Consider the following 24,812-nt stretch of genomic DNA (forward strand, 5'->3'; position numbering starts at 1 on the left):
AAAACCAATCTTATTTAGAAACCAGAATGATCAGTTCCTTTCTTTAGATAATGTCTGTTTTCATTTATGCAGAAATGGCAGTGTTATTGTAGACTATGAGATAGTGACAACTGGGACATCATCATCCTCCGACTTGCAGGCAGGAAACAACAAAATAACATCAGCTCTTCTTGTGAAAAGCTATCAAGTTGATCAATCATCTTTTATAGCAGTTGTTACTGGTAAGAACATAATTATTTGTATAGGTGAACGCTGACTAAATGCTACTTATACCACAAATCACACAATGTTTATTTACCTTGTCCAGATGTTAAAAATGTGTTCAAAGCAAATCAGAATGTGCTTAATGAAATAGAGGTACAGAGTAGATGAGAACTGAATCCAACACTCATTATGTTTACGAGCAGGCTAATATTCCATTTAATTATTTAATTAATTTTATAACTACCTGTGACAAAGTGGTAATTAGTGCACAGGTGTAGAGCAGGTAGCGCGACAGCTGCGAATTATGTTAGCCGTCTAGTCTAGTGAACAATGAACAATAACAGAGTTTTAGACAGACAATACACAGGTCCTTCCAGTATCAGCGTAACCATGAATAAAGGAACAGATCACATTACTACATCCCCTTATATACCGTCAATCATGACCCCTTGGTTAACCCTATGCTGCGTACGGAAAATGTCCATATTTGGTTATGAACACTTGCTTGTAGCTTTTAAACCATCAATCAGAAATTAAAACCCAATACACCTACAGAAAGGCATTAAGTAGATATTTTCAGTAATGTGGTTTATTTTGTGGTGGGGTGATTTTTTTTTTTCCATATGAGCTACTCATCATAATTTTTCTTTGAAAAATAAAAGAAATTACAAATATTATTAAAAAATTGCAAATTTCAACCTTTTTCCAAGTCCATAAAAAAACCTAGAGTATATGGTAGCTGCACAATTTTTCAAAGATTTCAAATCTGAAATCAGAATTGAAATATCTTGAACAGTTTCAGAGCTAGATTAGGTTTTATAATGTATGTAATTTTAGAAAACTCAACCCCCGAAATGGCAAATCTTAAATGGTAATAAATAATTTTATAAACTCCCAATTTCAACCTCTTTCCAAGTTTCATAGAACACAAACTTAGAGAATATTGTAGCTGTCTGGCCATCTAGTCCAGGGTACTCTGTTCCCTTTACACAGCGCCCTCACAGGTCAGGAAGGAGATCTAACACCAAGAATCACTGGATCTCTGTCACACTACCCCATTCCATATCTCTTAAATTAAGACTAATATATTTTTTACCAGTTTAACACAAAAAAATAGAATCCAAGTCCTGGCCTAGTTGACACCACATCAATCTATCTATCTATCTATCTATCTATCTATCTATCTATCTATCTATCTATCTATCTGTATATGCGTGTGTGTGTGTGTATGCTATGAGCACTACTGCAATCTGAATGCTAAATTGTGTTAATGTGAACAATTACTATGTATTGTGCTTGAGAAAACCATTCTTAACATTTCATTCAGTTGAATCCTAAATTGTTTCCTTTTACTTTCCTATTTTAATGTGTGATCAATACCTACTGCTAGCATTTGCTCTTTGGTAAGACCTTCTCAGAGAGGTTTGTTTGAAGCACAAGGCAAACCTGAGCACTGTCTTCAAAATCGATCAGGTGACTGTGTTAATGAGGCCACACTCCCAATGTTTTGCCTTTACCTGGCACTAGCACGACAGACCATATGCAAAGCAATGTACCTAAATCAGTTCACGGGCCAAATCTGATTTCACCCCTTTGCACCCACACAGCAGCCTATAGGCAGGCGCTAACAACCTTTGCCTTAGCATTAGTGACTTTAACCATGTTTTCTAACAGGTACAGATCCTGCAGAATATTTAAATTAAAATAAAGCATGTTTGTTTGTTTTTGCATAATGAATACAATATATATTAAAGGTTGCTGGCTAATTATTTATTGTTTATGTTCTATCTTTTGCTATTAGACAAGATAGAATTTACTTCCACCCCCACACTGGCCTTTGAAGGGGACACGTTAATCCTGAATTGTGTCATTAGAGTAAATTATTCCAAAGCAACGTGGAAAGTGGATGATACAGATGTCAAAGTTGATGGAAGGCATGTCATTAGCAAAACAGAAAATGGTACAACACTAATAGTTCAACCTGGATACAATGGTAAGTACGTGCAATATGTTTTTACTGTTTTATTGATTGAGTATATGTAGTGAAGAAATTAAGCTGACAAATGGTTTTTGATTCAAAAACACTTTATGTACAAGAAAGGTATACCGCCAATACAATCATATAAGCACGAGATTTAAACTGATTTAAACTGACTTTGACAAGGCCTCAGTACAGCTCAGTCCATATGTTTGTATTGGAAACCACGGATATCCATGGAGTCAATCAAAAGAGGTGAAAAGACTGACACAGCTTTACAATGTTTGGCATTTATACCTTTGTAAACACTTGTTGACTCCACTCCCATTTGTCTTACTTCTGTCCAATGATAGGGGTTTCCACTCTATCATTGCACATTCCCGCTGGGGGGGGGGTTTACATACCACGTTGTACCTAGCAGAGTGCATTCATCTCTGCTAATATCCTGCATTTTGGTGTTTAGCTCCGACACTTATCTGTGACTTCAGGTCGTGTTAGGCTATGCAAAACTGCACATAGCTGATTTTGCCGATGGGAAATGAAAGAACTCGAAACTTACACAATACTTCATATTAAAACAAGAAACAAAACACATACACACACAATTTAAACATAATGATTAAAAACAACTCAACTATAAAAGAAAAACACACATATAATGTAAAACCTATAATTAATAACATAATTAATACCTCATGCAGAAAGCCATCACTACATATAGGTGCCTATTCTTTTTTTTATTATTTTAGTTGTGGTTTTGTATGGGTGGAAACAAGAGTTGTTCCTTGGGCAGCTTAGTGCATATCAAAACATAATGCTATTAAAGGGTATATCATCTGAATAAGACATGTTTCAAGGCTGCCACCTTGTGTGTAAATTGTCTCCCTTGCTAATATAAACAGCCCTCAACAAGGTCTCTGTGTTTGTCTTAAGTTAAATGTAGAGATGTGTAAATACTGAAATAAGACAGCTGCTAAATCCACGATACTAATGTAGAAGATCCTGCCATCAGGAGAAAAGGTTTGTGAAGCAGTTGCTGGGTTTTAGCACACACAACCGATAGAAGTATCTCAAATTTCAAGTTCCTGATTTGCTTAAATGCATTTATAATGTGTGTTTGGGGTATAAGTAAACTTTTTTGCATTATTGCTTCACAGGAAATTATACTTGCATTTTCGAAGACAGTTTTGTAATATACAAACATACAGAACAAATCACAGTTAAAGGTAAACCAACAATCACATCCACTTCACCAGTTACTGCCTTTTGTGATGAAACCAATGACCTAAAGTGCTGCATAACACCATACATGGATTACTTCACTGTTGGGTGGAGTGATGGAAAGAATACATTGAATGGTAAGGAGAAATTTAACATTAACTGCTAAATGTGCCAAACACTAGAATTTAGGAGGACTTATTTAAATACAGGTAGAAAGGTGGTGTACAATGGATAGGGATGGTTGAGCACTGTCATTCAAAAATACAGAAATGTAATTTAAGTTGTATTTGCTGGTTTAGACACTTAAGTAAAAACGTTCAGTAAGTAGCACCTAACTAAAAAATGTAATTACAGAAAAAAATGTTTTCCAATATTTTAGAATATGAATATACTACTTATGTCATACTAATAATGCATGCAATAAATATAACAGGAACTTTGTAAATCATTTTCTAGGGGTGAAAAGCACAAACAATCCATACTGTTCTATCTATACACCAACTGCAGAAATTTGCAAATCAAAATCTGGTCTGGTATTAAGCTATACTTGTGAAATAAAAACAGGTTTTGGAGCTGTCTGGCTTGAAAGTATTAATGTGACATTCATACAAATGGGTAAGTATAAGACATATGTAATTAACAGTTAATTAAAAGCCTTTAATTTAAATTTAAATTTGATTTTGTGATGCAGTATTTTTGGCAATAATTAGATTTGCTGATTGATGATTATGGGTAAATGATTTAAACTTGAGCCCCTGAAGTAATATTTTTAATTAAATCACATTCAACTATTCAGCTGTCAACATTTTTTACATAACGTAAAACATTAAAATGTGTCCGTAAATGCTATAAAATTATTATTGGACATTATCAAACACTATGATATTTAAGAGTGTGGTGGCAGCAGCTTTGTAAAATTACTTCAACAAAAGGCTTACATTTTACTGAATGATACCCACGATCAAACTTGACATATAGAATCATAGAATACAACTGTGTATCCAGTATTAAGCCATTTTGTCATTTGTCATCCGGAAACCAAAAATGTACGTGAACACGATCATAATATGGTAGCCATATTAGGTCATAGGTCAAAATCAAGGGAAGATTTTGTCCATGGAGTTTTCATAACATTGAGAATATGAAGTCAGCATCTCAAGCAGTTAGAGATATGAAGAGTATGCCATACTGTATTTACTCACCTTATAGATCAGTTCAGTGTTAATGACTGGCAGATCTTCATGCCATCCAAGTCATTGCTGTATTGTTATAGGCTAAAGTAAAAAAGAAATATTTTCAATTTTTTTCCGTGTTTTGTGTTTTTTTTTCAAGGAAAATGATTGTTTTAGTTGCATTTTTTCAGGTAAAATTGTTTAATAATGTGAAACTTTTTCAGGAACTAAGACAGAAATGAAAATACAGGATGTGTCTAGTGGTGACGGAACAACCATAACTTGCACAACTGACATAATAAACAAATATAATACTTCATGGTATTTGAAACAAGATACAGGTGAAATCACTGTTTTGAAACCTAGTGGTTCAGTATGGAGTTCCAGTAGTGAACAGAATAAAATGAGTCTTACGATCACAAATGTCAACAAACTATGGGAAGGTAAGTAAATTATGATTTTTTTTTTTTCATTGCATAGTTTAAAGATTACTGGTAATAAACTAATCTACCCAGCACAGTATGAACATAATCATTTGTGAGTACACATATGACACACCCTTCTAGTTTGGTAGGGCTAAAATCTACTATCTGTTGTAGTACCAAACAGGGAATTTAATCCCAGAGTGCATATCTATATACAGTATCACTGCCACATGTTATTATAGTATACATCACAAATCACAGGTATCCTAGACTACTTCATGTATCACATCAACTATGTATCACCATTATTTGACAAAAAACACACAGCACAACTTTGATTAACCCAAATTGTTTATTGATTCATTGCAAAGTGATCTTTGGTTTAACAGACTTAGGGGTTGATTTGTTCAAACTTACATTTATATAACATAAAGACAAATCATCTCTGAATTGTACAGCGCAACTGCATTATATCAAGTTCCTACTGTATGCCTAGTTATCCTGGGACTATCCTTACTCCTGGTCAAAGCGCAGTGGTCGGTTACCACTGGACTTACTCAACATATTGCATAACTGCTCTAGAGACATCCAGTGAAAACAAGAGAGGGCCCTTGGGAGGAACTAAAAAGAAAAAGATGAAAGCAAACAGTCAAAATTGTAAAGAAGCACTCCAGAGACAGTCAGATGATTTTGGATTCTACCATTTATCATACGATACAAAGTGGGCAACAGCAGTTATGTCCAAAAAAGGGAGTTTAAAAAAATTTTAAAAACTTTTCCATTTGTGCACAGAGATGTCTAAATCCTCTCATGTGGTTACAATTGGATTAACATGTCATTGGCTTGGTTTACATGCAGTTTAAAAACTCCTTCCATTGTCATGAGAACATGACGTATCTCACACACACCACGCACATTCCTCACACTATAATAAATGCACAGCCAGAACATGGTACAGCTAAAAAGGGTGGGCGGATCCTAATATCTATGTCCCTAAAACTAAAATATTTGAAGACCAACTCAGACAAAAAAAGGGAATACATTAGAGTGGTTCCTATGGTAACACCACCACAGGCTGCCATCATGGAAGTACGCCAGACAACACAGTCCTTTGCTTGCCTCCAATCTGCCCTGTGATCCCACAGAGAGTGTACTGCCTCTTAACAATTTACACATACTAACGTTTAACTAGGTAGTTTCTTAATTCCTAATGTCTTATTTTTATTTCACATTTTATAAACAAGGTTCTAAAACATTATAGCATGTGCTTATAGGACGGAATAACAAAAACAATTGAAAAACTGTAAACTCCAATGCTTTCCAAATTATAAAATAAGCATTAACAAGAATATTTATTTTACTCTGTGTAAACTCCACATATGCTCCAATACTATGATCTAATAATAAAATGACCGGTACTGTCAATCTTACTGCTTTTTTCCCCAATGGTATCTTAGCGAAAAGAAAAACTCACTGTCTCCAATTTATCATTAGTGGGCTATGCTACAGTATGTAAACATAACAGTCAAATGTCAGGTGCTACAAATTGCAATTCTGCCTTTTTTCCCTTACTTAAATTAATTTAAGTTAGTCTTTGATAGAGGGCCCGCATTACCCACCTCTGCAGCTTTTAATTACTCTGTAATTCTGTTCCAGTAGGTTATGTTGCAGGCGATAGGAATCCTACCTGTAAACACTCAGTGGGCCCTCCTTTGATTTTGAATGTGGAGTTAAGGTTTGCAAACTCAGTGTACCTGTGCTATTAGACCCCTCTGTTTCAGATGCTAAGGTTGGTGTCTGTAAGGTTAGCAGGCAAAATGTGCAGCCTTTCTGCTTTTAAGTTGGTTGGGATTTGGAGTACATTGCTGTGCTGCTTGAAATAAATCTAATTATCCTGCAATCTGTTTGGTAATAAATTATATTTTTTTAAATGCAGTATTTTTTATTGAACTGAATGTTTTATTGTAAATATGCTTTTTAAAATATCACAATATAAGATGCTTTTCTTGGTTGTTTGTTTTAGGTGAATACCGTTGTGAATTTTCTTATGAATCAAAAAATACCAGTGCAAAGGCTAGAATGAATGTGTATTCATTGCCAACAATCACTGTGTCTCCTGAAAAAAAGAAACATGATTGTAACAGTGATGTGAACAATGAAGTAGTGAAGTGCTGTATCCCTGTGGGATCAGAGACTTACACAATGACATTTAACACAGACATTCAACCTGGAGGTAAGTAGGTTTTTCTTTGTTTACTTCATAAAATATGTACAACACCAACAAAAGATGGAACAAAAATACAAATTGACATTAAGTGAAATGCACATAGATCAGGTGCAATGAATAAAGTTAATGAATAATGAATAAACTTTGTGGTCTGCATACGTATTTTATGTCTTGCTACTGAAGACCATTTCAAGATGCCTATAGCATAGTACCCCAGCAAGGCTCTTTGCATTAATGAAATGGGTCTGACCTTTAACACCTCTGAGAGTTTCTACTGACAATTGTGTTGTGATGTGCTGGTTGGCTTAATTGCTGCAAGTAAGATGCGTTTGTGGCAACTCAAATTGACAATAAAAACAGACAGTGTGTCACTAATTGACAACTGGAGTTGTCAACACATTTTTTAACTGGCAATCGAGTTGCTAGAACAGACCACTGCTCTATTTTCAGTAATTCAGTTGACAATTTTCCTACGTATCTGTGTGTTCGGCTAATGATATTGCATTTTCTAATCACCTGATTTCACTCTCAATTGTGCTAAATAGAAAGTATGGCTACAGACAAATGGATGCATAAAGAAAGTTTGCAAGAAAGCCACTCTCTGGTCCACACTCCAGTTTTTCTACATCGACATCTTTTCAAAATGATTCCAATTACTATACCAGCTGCTGAAATATGTTTACTGCAAACAGACGCCATCTAAAATTGCTTAAAATAATTGTCATTTTTCCAATTTGAGAATTGACAATAAAACTTGCTTGTGTATCTCCGGCTTTAAAGTGACTTGTGGTTAAATGTGTGCTTTAGATACTGTTTACTTCCAGGGATAAGCAAACAAACAAAAAGAAACACTTTTATTTGTGGCACTGGCCTTATGTTAGTTTGTTTCCCAAGGATTGTTTAATTTAGAGTACATGTTCCCTGACAAAAGAATAGGCTAGTAATTGAAGCACAGTTCATTTGCCAGGCAAATGTCAAAATAAACACAATAAAAATGCATAACTGTAGTATTTATATATATATATATATATATATATATATATATATATATATATATATATATATATATATATATTATTGTACTGTAGATTTAATGAAAAACCTGACAGAGCTTTGTGAAACAGTAAGATTAACACCAGCATGTACTGTATTGTGCACCTTCTCGTTATAAAGACACTGTTAGTAATGGGCAACCTTTTCAAGTGTACTTTACATTTAGGTTGAACAGTATTTATGTATATTCTTGCTTTTCTTTATTTCTGTTTTACAGATCTAATAGCTTCACAAGATCAGATGTGTGCCAATTTTACCTATCTATACCCAGAAACATGTGAAGTCACACATGTCATAACATGTAAGGTTACAAACCAACTTAATAAATTCATTACCAAGAACATTACATTGGATTCGTTTAGAAAGATCGGTGAGTACATTCAATACATGTACAGATATATTAAGTGATGATGTTGATATATCTTTGAGTTTATTATAATGAAAGTTTACATACATTTCTAATATCTAACATAAGAGTAAAATCTATGCAAAGAAAAAAAAAAAAATTCATCATTCAAGGCTGTTTCAATTTGTTTGAAATTCCACCGGTTCACTATGACCCAAAACATAGTAGACATACCTAAATTCTAAACGTTATGGGAGGGTTAAAGAATTCTGAATGGAGGAAATGTGTGTAATTATTAATGACGCTTGATTGTACAAAACCTTATGACAAACAATGTATGTATGTACAACAAAGTGATGATATAACCCATAGCATTTTACTTTTTGGGTTTTAATTACATTTTTTTTAATTTAAATTATTTAACCAGGAGATTCAGCCAGTGAGACTGAGGCCTTGTTTACAAGGGGATCATAGGGGGTCCTTTTATGCTGAATGACATTTTCTTGAGTATGGTTGATCATCTAGGAACAAAGCAGAGCTGTTTTAATATTTATAACATTTTACTGCATCAAAGAAAAACAAAATAAGAAACCTAAAAACATAAGGACCCACTGTGAGGAAACATTTGAACTTTTTTTTCTTTGTTTAAACCAGAAAATGAAGTGTTATGTTCTCACCCTACCTACGGTATTGGCCAGGACCATGACAGCATTACAACAGCATGTCCACCTCAACAGACTGGAAATATCACTGTAGAATGCAAAAGTGGGAATTGGATTGTTACAAGTGACACATGTGTATTAAAAGCAATCGATGACATTTTCTTTAAAGCTTCGGTAATGTACCTGTTTTCAAATCATATACACATATAATAAGCTCTATTCAATTTGAAGTGGCTATTCAAATAGAGAGCTACAGTATATGTTAATAAAGTATCTATGACACTTATTTCAGAACCATAATAACACACAGGAATCAATCGATGTGTTGTAATGTTAGGGCCCAGGCATAAAGCCTAAACTAAAACAGTATTGTAATGTCTTACATTCATATTCTGTGAGGAAAGTGTTAAAAGTTATTTACAGTATACACTACAGAACATACAAAAAACGTAAGCTTATTTATTTTTGTATTGTTGTTTGTACCGAGAATGATCTCACAAATGAGATGAAAAGGTTATTTAAGACCTCAGGATCATGAGATCCTTCCTGAGCATTTTAATGTAAAATGTGCATTGATGAGATTCATTTGAGTTTCTCTTTCTTTATTAAGCTTAGTAGTCTGCTGTAAATTGAAATCTTTATGATGAAACAGATGACAGTAGTTCTAATTATGCCATGTTTTTTCATTAGATCCAGAGAATATACAATGTTTTTTGATTGGTGGATTTTCTCAATCGCGGTCTAATATATTATATCGCAGGTTCAGAATGTTTTAGTCCTTTTGTTACCTCCTATAACCCTAACCCTCCTATAACCCTCCTATAACCCTATGGTTTATTTTCCCTTTACAACAGCAACTGACAAACAGTCCAAAACCAGTACAAACTGAGTTACCCTCCTTAATTGAAGAACTAAAGAATACTTCAACAAAGCTTAAAAACAATATCACTTCATCAACTGCAACCATTTCCTCAGTGGTTAATATACTGAGCGTCTTTTCAAAAACTGCTGAAAATATCACCATTAGTAAGACTGAATTGACGGTAAGTTTTCATTCACTAGCTGAGAAAGAAACAGTAGGTATCAGATGTCACATTCATTTGCACTTACTGTACTAGGCAGTTCTGATACAGTAACAGTACTGTAGGCCTTTGAATAATTGAATCATCTTTGCACGTGACAGCAGTGTTGCAATGCAGTGAAAAGCCTTTATCAGATATTTTTTGTGTGCTGTACAGACTAAAATAGAAACAAAAAAATTATACACACACACACACATATATATATATATCTCCTTACCCCCTATTCATAAACTAGTAATAAAGTGAAAAAACAGAAATATGTTTTTTTTTTTAATATGCACTTTTCTTTAATATGATTTATGATTGTTTTTGTTTTAGAAATCTGTATAAATACAACAAATAAAACACAGAGAATATGTTTTGTTTTTTTTTTGTTTTGTTTTTTATTACAATTAGCCTGGAGTGTCTTTATACTTAGTTATTTCCTACAATGTGCACATTGATGCAGCTTCTTTATTTTCAAAAAATACTTACAATTATAGTTATTATAGTGATTCAATTGATTCAATTTCATGCTTGCCTCCACTTTGCTTTGCATAATCAGACACTATCAACCTTTGCTCTGGTGTAAGTGCCTTTTACCAGCATGATCCATTTACTTATCAGTTGATGTTACATATAAATCGACAGGTTGCTGTTGCAATCAGATGAAAGTAATGTTGATATTTTGAGTACTGTTTAAGATTGTTTACCTTTTCTTATTTGTTTTAGGGATTTCTTGAAACAGTGAACAATGTAATAGGATTGGAATCGATAAAATCCTGGAAAAACTTGAATAACCAGGAAACTGATAGTTCCAGCTCGCGTTTACTGCAGTCAGTGGAACTTTTCACCAAGTCATTATCTACAAATTCTTCCTTCAATCTAGAAACAAATAACATTAATTTGAAGGCGACTAAAATAACTACAGAAAACAGTAGCTACAATGAGGCCTTTACTTTTAATAATACAAAAGTCAGTGGTAGTGTAAATATTCCTGCATCAGAACTAAGCGTTCTTAACAACACTTTTATCGTTGCTGTTGCTTACTTAAGCCTTTCAGACATCCTCCCAAGCAGAAACAACACAACAAACAAAGAAGTAAATGGCATTGTTTTGACAGCAATAGTGCATGGCAATGTTAAAAGTGTTGCCTTGGACTTTGGAGTGAAGAACACTTCTTTGGGTAACCCTCAGTGTGTCTTTTGGAACTTCACTCTATACAACAACACAGGATCATGGGATGACTTTGGCTGTAAGCCAGAAATATTGGGAAACAGTAGCATTCGCTGTCGGTGTGAACACTTGACTTCCTTCTCAATCTTAATGTCACCCAAAGAGATAAAGGACTCAGGTATAAGTGAAGCATTAGATTACATTACCTATATCGGATTGGGCGTCTCCATGGGAAGCTTAGTTTTGTGCCTCCTTATTGAAGCAATTGTATGGCAGAGCGTGAACAAAAACAAGACCTCTTACATTCGACATGTTTCAATTGTGAACCTCGCCTTATCTCTGTTGATCGCTGATATATGGTTCATCATAGGGGCTGCGATTGATGCCTCCACACCAGCCTGCAGTGCAGCCACTTTTTTTATTCACTTTTTCTACCTGGCCTTATTCTTCTGGATGTTAACTTTAGCTATTCTGCTTTTCTTCCGAGTAGTCCTGGTCTTCAAAGACCTAGGCAAGTCACAAATGCTGGCAATTGCATTCTGCCTGGGCTATGGCTGCCCACTTATTATTGCTGTTGTGTCGGTAGCTGTTACTGCCCCTGAGGATCATTACACAAGAAAAGATACATGTTGGCTCAACTGGGATAACACCATGGTCCTTCTTGCTTTTGTTATACCTGCCCTGGTCATAATTACCATCAATTTGATCATACTGATTGTGGTAATTTTCAAGATGCTAAGACGAACTATTGGAGACAAGCCTAGGGCTGAAGAAACAAGCACCTTAAAAGTAGTTGCTAGATGCATCGCCATCTTAACACCATTTCTTGGTCTTACCTGGGGATTTGGAATTGGAATGGTGGTTGCACCTGACAACAAGGGAATCCATGTTGTGTTCACAGTGCTCAATGCATTTCAGGTATTTATATTTGACAGATGAAATGGTAGCCAAATTAGTCCAGAGGTGATAGACTAAATAATAATTTTATCACAAGCTTTCAAGAACTCAAGGTTTCTTCTTCAGGTGAAAGTAGGAAAGAGAGATTGATGTTTACAATATTTTAAACTCTTTGTCTAGGTATTTGTATGAAAAAGTATATCCAGGGCAGAGATGCAGTTCTTAGATTTAATATACTGTAGCATAGCAAAATATTAAATATTAAATATTAATGTATATCTTTCTTTAACTAGGTTGATCACTAATTGAATATTTCAGACAAAGTTTATGTTTATTTATTCCAACAATTCTAGCATGAGCTAGAGAGGAATGTCTTTATATGGTCACTGACTTAAATGGAGAGTACAGTCGCAGCCAGATTGCACTGCCCTTGAGCTTCAAGGTTCATTGAATGATGTACAGCAAAACAGTCATGCGTGGTTGTAGTTTTTTGTTTCTTTTCTCTGGCAGTCTTTGTTTCAGCTGTACTTCATTATTTCTGCCACCAGATGGCAAAAAAAGTGTAAAAATGCATTAAAATAAATCAGGGTCACTTTTCATTAAATGCATTTTAGGGACATTGGGTATGCTATTAATTAATTAAATAATTGATGAATTTATTAATTAATTTATTTTACACATACACATCAGGAAAACCAGCTTGTTTTTCAAGAGGGATCCAGGAAACACAGTACAAGTACAAATATACATTTAACATGATCGATTATCACATACAAATTGTTTATTTCTCTTTATGTACATTCATACAGTTAATTAAGAGCATTACAGAAAAAAAAGACCAGTAGGACCTCAAATAAACTGGGTAAAACAATTGCATTAACATGTAAAGCAATAATGTATGCTAATGTTCTCTCTAATCATTAGGGATTCTTTGTTCTAGTCTTTGGAACACTATTGGACAGTAAGGTAGGTTTTATAACCTTTTCTAACATTATTGAATGAGTGTTGAGTAATTGGGATTGGTGATATGTAATGTTCAGTAACAATTTCAATTAGCAACATCTACATAATAATTTATTATAATCAATTATTTGGAAACTACAGTATAGTGTATCTATTGGGTCATTTTTTTAAGCATTACTTACTAATTGTTTAATAGTAATCAAAAGAGGGTTATTAGTGTGTACCCAGTAGTCCTTACACAATTGCTCCTATATCAGTGACCGTAATTACTAAATTGTTACCAAGTCATTTTACAATAGTAAAATGACCCTGTAATTGCAATTTTCCAAATCAAATACTTATAACAATATGTAGTATGTGCCCTGTAATTCAAATCATGACGTAATACAGTAATACATTGTCTAATGTAGAATATGTATGTACTTTAACTATAGATACGAGACGCATTGCTGAAGACATTTTCATTATCAAGAAACGTCTCTCAACAAACAAGGGTGAGTGCATTTTTTTTGTGATTAATATTTTTTATTTTAAGATACAGAAAACTTTGCAAGGAGATATGGATACAGAATTACTGTATTATATATACTGTATATATATATATATATATATATACATACAGTACATAAGTATTCACCCCCCTTGGACTTTTCCATATTTTGTAGCGTTACAACCTGGAATTAAAATGGATTTAATTAGGATTTTTTATCACTGATCTACACAAAATAGTCCATAATGTCGAAGTGGGGAAAAAAATCTACATATTTTTCAAAATTATTTACAAGTAAAAAACTGAAAAGTCTTGATTGCATAAGTATTAACCCCCCTTGCTGTGACACTAAATAAGCTCTGGTACAACCAATTGCCTTCAGAAGTCACATAATTAGTTGAATGGAGTCCACCTGTGTGCAATTAAAGTGTCACATGATCTCAGATTAAATACACCAGTTTCTGGAAGGCCCCAGAGTTTGTTAGAGAGCATATCTAAACAAACAGCACCATGAAGACCAAGGAGCTATCAAAACAAGTCAGGGATAAAGTTCTGGAGAAGCACCAATCAGGGTTGGGTTATACAAAAATATCCCAAACTTTGAACATCCGCCGGAGCACCGTTAAATCCATTATTAAAAAATGGAAAGAATATGGCACAACCGCGACTCTGCCAAGAGAAGGCCGTCCACCAGTGAACGGTAAGGAGGGCATTAGTCAGAGAAGCAACCAAGAGGCCAATGGTAACTCTGAAGGAGCTGGAGAGATCCACAGCTGAGATGGGAGAAACCGTCCAAGGGACAACTATAACCCGGACGCTCCACAAAGCTGGGCTTTATGGAAGAGTGGCAAGAAGAAAGCCATTGCTGAAAAAAACCCATATCAAATCCCGTTTGGATTTTGCCAAAAGGCATGTGGGAGACACAGCAAACATGTGGAAAAAGGTTCTCTGGTCTGATGAGACCAAAATTGAACTTTTTGGCCTTAGCACAAAACACTATGTGTGGCTCAAAGCCAACACTGCTCATCACCCTGAGAACACCATCCCCATGGTGAAGCATGGTGGTGGTAGCATCATGTTATGGGGGTGCTTTTCATCGGCAGGGACTGGGAAACTGGTCAGGATTGAGGGCAAGATGGATGGAGCCAAATACAGGGAAATTCTATAGGAAAACCTGTTTCAGTCTGCAAGAGACCTGGGACTGGGGCGGAGGTTCACCTTCCAGCAGGACAATGACCCTAAACACACAGCCAAAGCTACACTGGAGTGGTTTAAAAACAAGAACCTGAATGTCTTAGAATGGCCCAGTCAAAGCCCAGACCTCAATCCGATTGAGAATCTGTGGCAAGACTTGAAAATTGCTGTTCACCAACGGTCCCCATCCAACTTGACGGAGCTTGAGCAATTTTGCCAAGAAGAATGGGCAAAAATTGCAGGATCCAGATGTGCAAAGCTGGTAGAGACTTACCCAAAAAGACTCACAGCTGTAATTGCTGCCAAAGGTGCTTCTACCAAGTATTGACTCAGGGGGATGAATACTTATGCAACCAACAAATGTTTTTTTTTTTTGTTTAATTAACTTTTGTGTCACAATACAAAATATTTTGCACCTTCAAAGTGTTAAGTATGTTGTGTAAATCAAATGGTAAAAATCCCAATTATATATATATATATATATATATATATATATATATATATATATATATATATATATATATATATATATATATACAGTAATTCTGTATATGTATGATGTAAACGACAATAACAACAACAAGAACAAAAAAAGCTCACAAAGTTATACATATACAATACAAAAGGAAAAGGACAATAACTGTACAACTGAAATAAAACATGCCAAGATAAAGTCAGCAATGGCTGCAGAACCCACATTCCGTGCCTTTACTGTGGATGGCCGAGCCCTATTCAATCTAGCTGTAGTGCGTTCCAAGCACACAATATCTCAAAGCAGTAATCCAGTATCGAGACAGAGGCAGGTCTGGAGTAATCCAGAGCTGCAGGATTGATTTTTTCACCGAAGTTAGACCTGCTAATAAAATGTTATGTTGAGTTAATGAAAAATCAAATGGTGAGTCATCATTTAACAAACATAAACAGGGATCAGGTCCAAAATGAACCCCTGTGATATTAGATAGCACAGAGGTCACAAAAACTGACAATGACAGGGCAATCCCAGAACATGTGCATGAAGGTGCCTGGTGTGCCAACTTGGCAGATGTTACAGGCAGGAATTGGAATAATTTTCATCTTAAAGTGTCTGTAAGGTGTGGCATAGGCTCGGTGTATGAGCTTGAAATGTATTAATTGATGAGCTGGATTTTTAGATGCTAGAAATATATTAAACCACACTGTCTCCCAATCAGGAGTTAGCCCCATTCATCAGAGCTCTCGGTCCCAAGTGTTTGTGACTGGCAGAGAGCTGCATGTTTGATTTAGTAACTAATGATAAATATGAGAAATCATACCTCGAAAACTCTGTGAGTGTTTCATCCAATCTGCCATCGGATGACTAAATTGACTAAATTGAAAAGAGCCATCTAAGACTTTTTCAATTTTATTTTCCATATTTTTAAAGAATTTATTACTATCGGGCCAAATCTAAAACTGAGATTTTTACAACCAACCCCAGTGAAAGGGAGGTCTTGAAGTCTATGCGGCTGAACCAAAGCTGCTTCTATGGAGCGCCACGGGACTCTTGAATCCTGGTCCATCCAGGTCTTCATTGCCCTGAGGTGGAATGTCCAATAATAGAATTTCAAATTCGGAAGAGCTAGTCCTCCAGATGATTTGGTACGTTGCAGGGTACTTAGTCGGATTCTTGAGCGTCTGCCTCCCCAAATAAATTTAGAAATCATGGAATGTGCTTCCTCAAAGTATTTTGGAGGAGGGGACATGGGTAGCATAAAAAATAAAAAGTTAAAACGAGGTAAAACATTCATTTTTACTGTTGTTATTCTTCAAAAGAAAATTGTAAACTACTCCATCTTTGTAAATCAGCTTTAATGTTCTGCATGAGATCATTGAAATTACCCTTGACAATCTTCTGAAATGAGGAGTGAATCTGAATACCCAAGTATGTAAACGAGTTATCAGTTGGAATAATGGTAGGTAACCTAGTGATTTTTGCTGCCACATTAAGGGGCATTAAAACTGATTCAGTCCAGTTAATTTTAGAGCCTGCTAGCTTTCTAAAATCATCAAACAGTTTCACCACGTGGGGAATAGAGACAGAGATATTAGAGAGGTACAAGAGAATATCATCAGCATATAGAGGTATGTGATGTTTGGAACTATTTATTTCAATTGGAGTAATAACTATACTTTGCCTAATAGCCTTTACAAGGAGTTCCAAAGATAACAACTGGAAATAACAGGGGTGAGTGAGCATCCCTGTCGGGATCCCTTCTCCAGCTGGAATGGGGAGGACCCACAGCTGCCAGTTGCTACAGAAGCCAGAGGAGCATTATACAGAGTTGCACCATAGAAATACATTTGGGTCCAAACCAAAGTGTTCAAGTACTACAGATAAATAATCCCATTCCAATCTATCAAAAGCCTTTTTGGCATCAAGTGAAAAAACTGCACAGGCTTCAGGATGTGTAGTAATCTGCGCATATTATCTGAAGCTAACTGCCCCTTAATGAATCCTGTTTGATCAAAGTGAATTAAATTCCCTATAAATGGCTCCAGTCTAACAACTAGCACCCAAGCATACAGTTTCAAATCACTATTAATGAGGGAGACAAGACGAAAAGTAGAACACTCAAGAGGATCGTTCCCTTTTTTTAATGAGAGAAATTAATGCAGTTTTCTGATCTCTATGAAATGTACCACACTGGATAGCGTGATTAATAGAATCTAAAATCAGTGGACCAACAATGTCCCCAAATTACCAAAAATAACTCTGGGGAAAGACCATCAAGAACTGGGGCTTTTCCTTTTTGTAAGGACTGTAATGCCTTTTTTTTTTTAACTCTTCCAACGTAATCGGGTTATCCAAAAGTTGATCATCGGCCATTGTAATTTTAGGTAAATCCAAACTATTAAGGAATGTTGTACAGTCCTGTATATTGGTTGGTGTTAGTGTAAAACTCTTCCCCAGTCCTAATTGCATTAATGGATGCCCTAGTTTCATTCTGCTTCAGTTTTAAAGCTAACCTGCTTGGTTCATCACCTTGAGAGTAATATTTTTGTTTAGTTCGATGTACAATAAATTCAGCTCTAGTCATCGACGGTGCATTAAATTCTCCCTTAAGCATGCTCAGTTTCTTTGAATCAGCACTCCTTTAGATTTACTCAAAGCACATGAATGAGCAAAGACTCTATAATATTTATTTTGAAAGCGATGTACATCCTCCTTGTTTTAAATTATATTCCTGTATTAAAGCAATTGATACCCGTTCACGATGCAAAAAAAATCTAAACATTTGGTACATTTCACTGGTGAATTGAAACATTCCAGGACAAAATGTTAAAATCTGCCATTATGAAAAAACACCCTTTTTCCTACATATTTATCTGGGATGAAACATATTGTACAGAATAAACAATACATGCCTCACTGTGAGCTGCTAAGTGTACAAAAAAAATTGCAAAGGAAAAAACAAAGAACCAAAAAGATTGATGAGCCGTGACTCTTCTTGCCACAACGCAACGCCCCAGCTCGGCATACAGCAGCAGCTTGTTGTCAACCAGTTTGTAACCTCTTGATTACCCTATAATCCTAAAACAACGTACACATTTAACAATAAACCCATTGCATTGTGAACCTCGTAGGCTATGATATGTATTAAGACACCTATGTCTAATAATGAATTTTGTTTATTATACAAACTAATCCTAATCATAAGAAAAAAAATGCTACTTCAATTATTAAGATTGGTAAGTAAATTTCACTGTGTTTTTAATAATAAAACACAAACATCCTTAGTCTTACTAAATTAAGCAAGCAGCTAACCTACATAGTGTTTCAGAAATGTTTTTATTTGCTTGTTTGATTTTTTCCCCCAAGGAAACGGTATTGATCCAACATAAGTATGTGTACAGTAGAGCAGTGACCCTAAGAATGAGTTATTTAACCACAGATCCTGTGTCCATCTCCGCTGACTCATCCAACAACTGTTGCCCCAAAAGTCTGAAAATTAGATTTCTTTGCAGCCGTTAGGGGCTGCTCATATGTAGAGACAGGAAACTTTGACTGAAGAAAATCCTCCACTTCTTGTAAGGAACTGAAAACAAAATGACTGCCGTCGTGAGTCACTTTGAGCAAGGCAGGATAAACGAGGAACGGTTTCATTCCAAAAGAGATCATCTTCTTTCTGGTTTGCGAGAATTCTCTCCTCTTCTGCAAAGTTTCGTTACTGTAGTCAGGAAAGATCAGCACGGTTCCTCAGCCATGTTGTATCGGATAAACTGCTCTTGCACCCTGTAAAATCGCTTGTCTGTCTGTGTATCTTATTAGCTTAAAGATCAGTGTGCGAAGATGAGAGCTGCTGTCTTTGTTGTTATACAGATGATGGGTTCTTTCAATTTCGATGTCACATCCTGATAAAGATGGTATCCATTTTGGAAGATTAGCCTTCAAAAAGCCAATAGCATCGGATCCTTCGTCGGAATCAGGAAGCCCAACCAGTTGTAAATTATTCCTCTGGTTCGTGTCTTCCATCCCGACCAATTTTGTGCTAAGTTCTGTCATTTTCTTTTTGTTGTCGTTCACCTCATGTTGTTCTGATCGCATTGTAACTTGTAAGGAGTCGACTCTGGATTGGAGCTTCTTGAGAGATTCAGACTGTAAATCTAAATCACCAGTTTTTAACTGCTTCACTCATGTTATTCAGTTCATGTTTTAAAGCGGTGATCTGTGGGTTGAGTACGTTATCTAATGCCTCCTTTAGTGCCTCTTTAATAGTAGCATCTAGGCTGCTCTGTTGTTGTTTCAAGGCCTGCGTGATTCCATTTAAAATGGCGCTGTCCAGATCGTCTCTCGATATGTTGAGAGTTTCCTTGAATTTTTTCTTAAGAGGCGAGCGTTCATCCTCTTTTTTTCAAAATTGCCTTACCCGATGACTTGTTTATATGTATCTCGCAGCTTTCAATGTGGTTGACTATAACACGGATTAATGAAAAATGCAAAAATAACCGAGCTGCAGACAGAGCTCAGGAATTAAGCATGCATCGCCACTGAGAGGTCACGTGCTTCCTGCCAATTTTTTGTTTTTAATGCAAGAGCAAAACAAGCATCCAGCTTGCATTCAATTACCTTATCTATTGAGATTTAATTCCAACACACACACATGTTCTATTCCCAAAACATACATAAAAAACAAGAAGGCAAATCAGAGAATAAATGTCTAATCACATATTTTTGCAGGCATTATTATCGGCACATATCAAATCACTTATAGTACACAAAGCTATACAGTAGATAACCCCTGAGTACTTGCTTGGAAGGTGCTTTCATGATGAATAAGGACATACACTTACTGTGTTTTATTTTCTTGTTACAGAGTACAACTGGTGGTGTTTCGAGTGGGAACACAAACTATAGACCTAATATCTTTGGCCAAAAAAGTAAGTATAAAACATGAAAGAAACCTGTTTTGGTAACACCCACAAAAGACCGAAATGTAATGATTTTAAAATTACTTAAATTACAATGCCTTGTTTGGGAAATGCTGAAGATTTGTATTATTTATTTAATGCTATAAAACATCATGAAATGTAATTATGATTTATTTATTTATTTATTTATCCTTGTTCATTCACTTTTGTAATGGACTCTCTGATAGCTGAGTTGAGTAGTCAAATTCCAGATACATCTATCAGCTCCAAACATGGGCTCGAGTCAGCAACCTTTGATAAGATCAAATTCATAATTAACACATCTCTATGAAGAGTAATTACTCACTGTAACTTGAAAGAAACTCATTCAACCATTTTGAATGTTTGAAGATGCTTTTAAAAGCTATTTTCCATTACTAGGTTGTTTTGAAATAAACACAAAGATAATAAATAAAGGATAAGAATGACAGAAATTCTATTTCCATTATGTTTCATTATACTTTTTTCTGCAAAAAATGTAGTCTCTTAGCACAGCAACTTCAGTATTACTGTGTTGATTTAGAATTTCAATATGATGTTGCAGGTGCTTTTTTTATTTTACTGCAATATAGTCAACCAGTTCTATTATCACTGATCCAGACTGGTACAGTTACATGTTTTTAATTACATTCTCAGTTGCCTGAATGTTAGATTTGATCTGTTATTTGTATATTGGACACATCCCTATTTTACACAGTATCTGAAGTGCTTTTATAATTGGCTTTTTTACATTCCTGTGAAAGTAGATTTTCTGGAGTAAGACTCAATCTTGGTTTTCAGAAGACATAAATCATATACAGTAAATGCACCCTTATTGGACTTACTGGGAGTGGGTGTCATAGACCTTATAGACCTTCCACCTGCTCTCTCAGTTTGGCTGTCAGTCCTGCCTGCTGGCACATGATGCTGGTAGTTTAGTGTTTTAGTGGTACTGTGCCTGTTAGTAACTAACTCTAAGGATGTTGAATGTCAGTAGCATTTACAAAAGTGTAGCATGCATACATAATAATAAAATGTATTAACTATGGACCCAATTCACAAAGCTTTAACTCGTGATTTAAGTGGAGTTTGATATTCATGAAAAAAACATTTGAAACCTTTGAATGGTCACGTAAATAGAATGACAAGCCCCTGCTGTGCCAAAGTAAAATATATTTGTTAATTTTACAAGCAAATACTGTACATTATAATTATTCATATAATCTGAGGCAAATACATGCATGTGTTTAAAAATACATCACTGCATTTCAGACAAAAATTCAGAAACAGTGGAGTTTGAGAGCTTTTCATACAGTAACTGCTGGTATATCTTTAGTGTCAGAAACAGCACTGTCAAATTACAATCGTATAGCATACTGCACAGCAAGTAAAATCAATCTCTCTCTCTCTATAACATCCTGAGTTATAATGTGTTTAGGTCCCTCTACATTTCTATTTAAACCCGCCTCCACTTAACTCTATTTGTTGCAATATCTTGTGATATTACAACTTCTCCACAAGATCAAAAGAGGTTACACACTGTTACAATATTTATTTTATAAAGCTTTATTTATTTGATGCAACCTCTCATTGGCACATTGAGTGGCAGTAAAATGACAAGACCTCTTGCTAAAGGCATTGCTACGGTTATATTACTAATGAGTTAAACCTTTATGAAAAGCGTTCTAAAATACCAATGATCACTTTGAATCTTAACATCAACATATTTTCTTTTTTTTTCCAGAAACCTATAGAGTGCATGAAGTCTCAACCTCAAGTAATTCTACATCAAGTTACTCTGTTCTAAGTTAAATGAAAAAAAAAGAAATATATTGATTGAGCAATAGCTCTAAACAATAAAGACACTGAAATATCTTTGCACAGAAATAAATCGCTTGATGTATATTATAATTCACTCACAAGCCTTTTTGTGCTTTTTAATAATAAAAAAAAAGTGTATTATATGTATTCCAACATAGACAACTGGAACAGAATTGAAAAGGCTTTTTTATGAAACACTGAAACTGCACATACGGATGCCCTATAGGGCCTTATTGCATTTATAATCCAGGTAAAACAATGGGTTTGAAGAAAAAAAAATGTTTAAGGCAAATAATTATTAGAGTTTTTTTTATTAAATATCCTTACTCCAAATAAAGTAGTCCCATGTATAACTTTGAACTACACCCTAAGTTAAGATGAGTAAATTAATTAAAATTAAAACTTGTAAAAGAAAATAAATATTTTTGTGTGTGCATTGTGATTGAAAAAAAATAGACCAGCGGGTGGAGTTGAGACGGCAGAGTTATTTTTTTTCTTCCTGTCAGTGCAGACACACTGAGCAGAACATTTATATCTTTTGAAACTGCTGCTTGAGTTTTACCTTTTCTTACTCTGTCCACTATGCAGTGAAAGATTTTAATTTGTTTGCTGTCTGCCATGCTTCGCACTGTATATCTGGAACGTTCACCCAACGTTTGCGAGTCAAATTGCATTATGGGGGAAATGGGAGCCACGCCCTTACTGTGATTCTGCACTATATGGCCGTAACTAGCTGTGAGGACACCAAGGTCATGTCCTTGGTTTTTTTGCATCATCAATGCTGATGCTTATTTCAAGCTACTGGTTTCAGTGCTGACACCATATATTGACGTTTCAATGTCACCCTGCAAGCGTGTTGTACTGTATGCAAATGAAACAGCTCCAGGTTGGTCTTGTTTAAAAATATTTATACTTAGGGAAGCAATTTCCCATAACAATGACACTAATGACAATAAATCTCAATACTAATAAAAAATAGAAAAAAAAAATGTCTGCTTATGTACCATACACAAAAGCGAACGTGGTTTGTGAAATGTTTGTAAAACATGTAAAGAATAAAATCGCTACCTTTTTTTAAAAAATTTAATTATAGGATTTGGGTGCAGGTTTGTTTATTTCAGTATTTAAGTTACCTTGGGTCCTAAAATGTATTGGCGAAAGTAAAAAAAAAAAAAAAGTTTCAGTAATTAAAAATATCTAGTAGCCTACATGTGTTAATGCTGATTGTGCTGTTTGTTCAGAGTGTGTTCATAAAGTGTATTCAAGCAGAAAAAAAGGTCAATTACATAAATGAATATTGTATTTACATATTTTTCGGTGGATTGATCTGAACCAGATTAAACATAGTTTTAATAATAACATTCGAGGTCCTTTACCAGAGATTAGGGACCTTGACCAATCACATTAATGGGAATCTCCAATACATTTTCTAATTAGAATAGCTTTGCAAATCCAGCACATACTTGCTTAAACAGCGGTACTGCTTGGAAGACTACCAAACCTACATTTTGGTTTATAAAAAAAAAGTTAACAAGTTGGAAAACGTTTTTTTAACCTGCTGTAGTAACTAGCAGTAATACCTTTTAAGCATGTTGCATATTAATGTTCTTTGTATTATGCACATTTGCCATTAATATTTGTGTAAATTTTTTGTTTTGTTATTTGTAAGGAGGTTGTATTTATGAAGCGGATTTATATGCATATTGGCCTTGCTTGTGAAACAATGTAAAAATGTGAAATGGTACACTGCTGTTTATTAAATGCAATTAGTTAAGTGCCCAAAAAATACAAATCTATGTCAAGTTTTGAGTCCTTAAAATAAATACTGTACATACTTTAATACTAACTTATTGGGTATGCATCAAATACAGCTTTACATGTATACTGTAACGTTACTTTGAATTACTGTATAAAAACTTGGTCTTATAATAAAAACTAAAACAATTCTTCTTCTTTGCTTTATTGACCACAAACAATATGACTGTGAAGCAAATACACAGGAACAGAACATACATATTTCTAATTCCAACACAGTAGATGGAATACACAGTACTTAACAAAAGACCTGCATGCACATGGTATATATTTATAAAGAAATATTGTAATGAAACCCTTTCCCAGGGTAGGGTAGTGTAGTAACTGGATTTACAGAGAGTAGCGTGTAGCTGCCACCACCTTTGCTCACGTGGGAAGGTCCGGAATACTGAATTGCTGGAAGCTCTATACAATAAAAGAAGCACCAGGAAATAGGACTAGTATAAAACAACAATCCCATATTTATTGACAAGTAAATAAGAGCACATTAAAAAAAAAATAATACACTATGCTAAGATACAAGAGCAGCAACAATAATTAATTAAGATATGTTACAGTGGCTCTCAAAAGTATTCACCCCCCTTTTCCACATTTTATTGTGTTACAACATGGAATCAAAATGGATTTAATTAGGAGTTTTTGCCACTGATCAACACAAAAAAAGTCCATAATGTCAAAGTGAAAAATAAAATCTACAAATT

The 24,812-nt window shown here is 34.9% G+C and overlaps 1 protein-coding gene across 2 annotated transcripts in view; it reads left to right on the forward strand.

Annotated features, from left to right (window-relative positions):
• The window catches only part of LOC117411404 (adhesion G protein-coupled receptor F5-like), a 47,959-nt gene extending 23,717 nt beyond the window's left edge, over positions 1-24,242 (forward strand). For both annotated transcript variants that reach the window (XM_034018877.3, XM_059025782.1), the window contains 14 exons: positions 73-221; positions 2,006-2,197; positions 3,340-3,540; positions 3,860-4,018; positions 4,800-5,018; positions 7,024-7,233; positions 8,498-8,650; positions 9,281-9,462; positions 10,143-10,331; positions 11,082-12,443; positions 13,347-13,388; positions 13,820-13,879; positions 20,403-20,466; positions 22,220-24,242. In XM_034018877.3, the coding sequence (XP_033874768.3) occupies positions 73-221; positions 2,006-2,197; positions 3,340-3,540; positions 3,860-4,018; positions 4,800-5,018; positions 7,024-7,233; positions 8,498-8,650; positions 9,281-9,462; positions 10,143-10,331; positions 11,082-12,443; positions 13,347-13,388; positions 13,820-13,879; positions 20,403-20,466; positions 22,220-22,287 (3,250 nt within the window). In that variant the 3' untranslated portion in view covers positions 22,288-24,242. The remainder of the gene's footprint in view (positions 1-72; positions 222-2,005; positions 2,198-3,339; positions 3,541-3,859; positions 4,019-4,799; positions 5,019-7,023; positions 7,234-8,497; positions 8,651-9,280; positions 9,463-10,142; positions 10,332-11,081; positions 12,444-13,346; positions 13,389-13,819; positions 13,880-20,402; positions 20,467-22,219) is intronic.
• The last annotated feature ends 570 nt before the right edge of the window (positions 24,243-24,812 follow it).

Source organism: Acipenser ruthenus, chromosome 6 (assembly GCF_902713425.1).
Source record: "Acipenser ruthenus chromosome 6, fAciRut3.2 maternal haplotype, whole genome shotgun sequence".
Lineage (NCBI taxonomy): Eukaryota > Metazoa > Chordata > Actinopteri > Acipenseriformes > Acipenseridae > Acipenser > Acipenser ruthenus.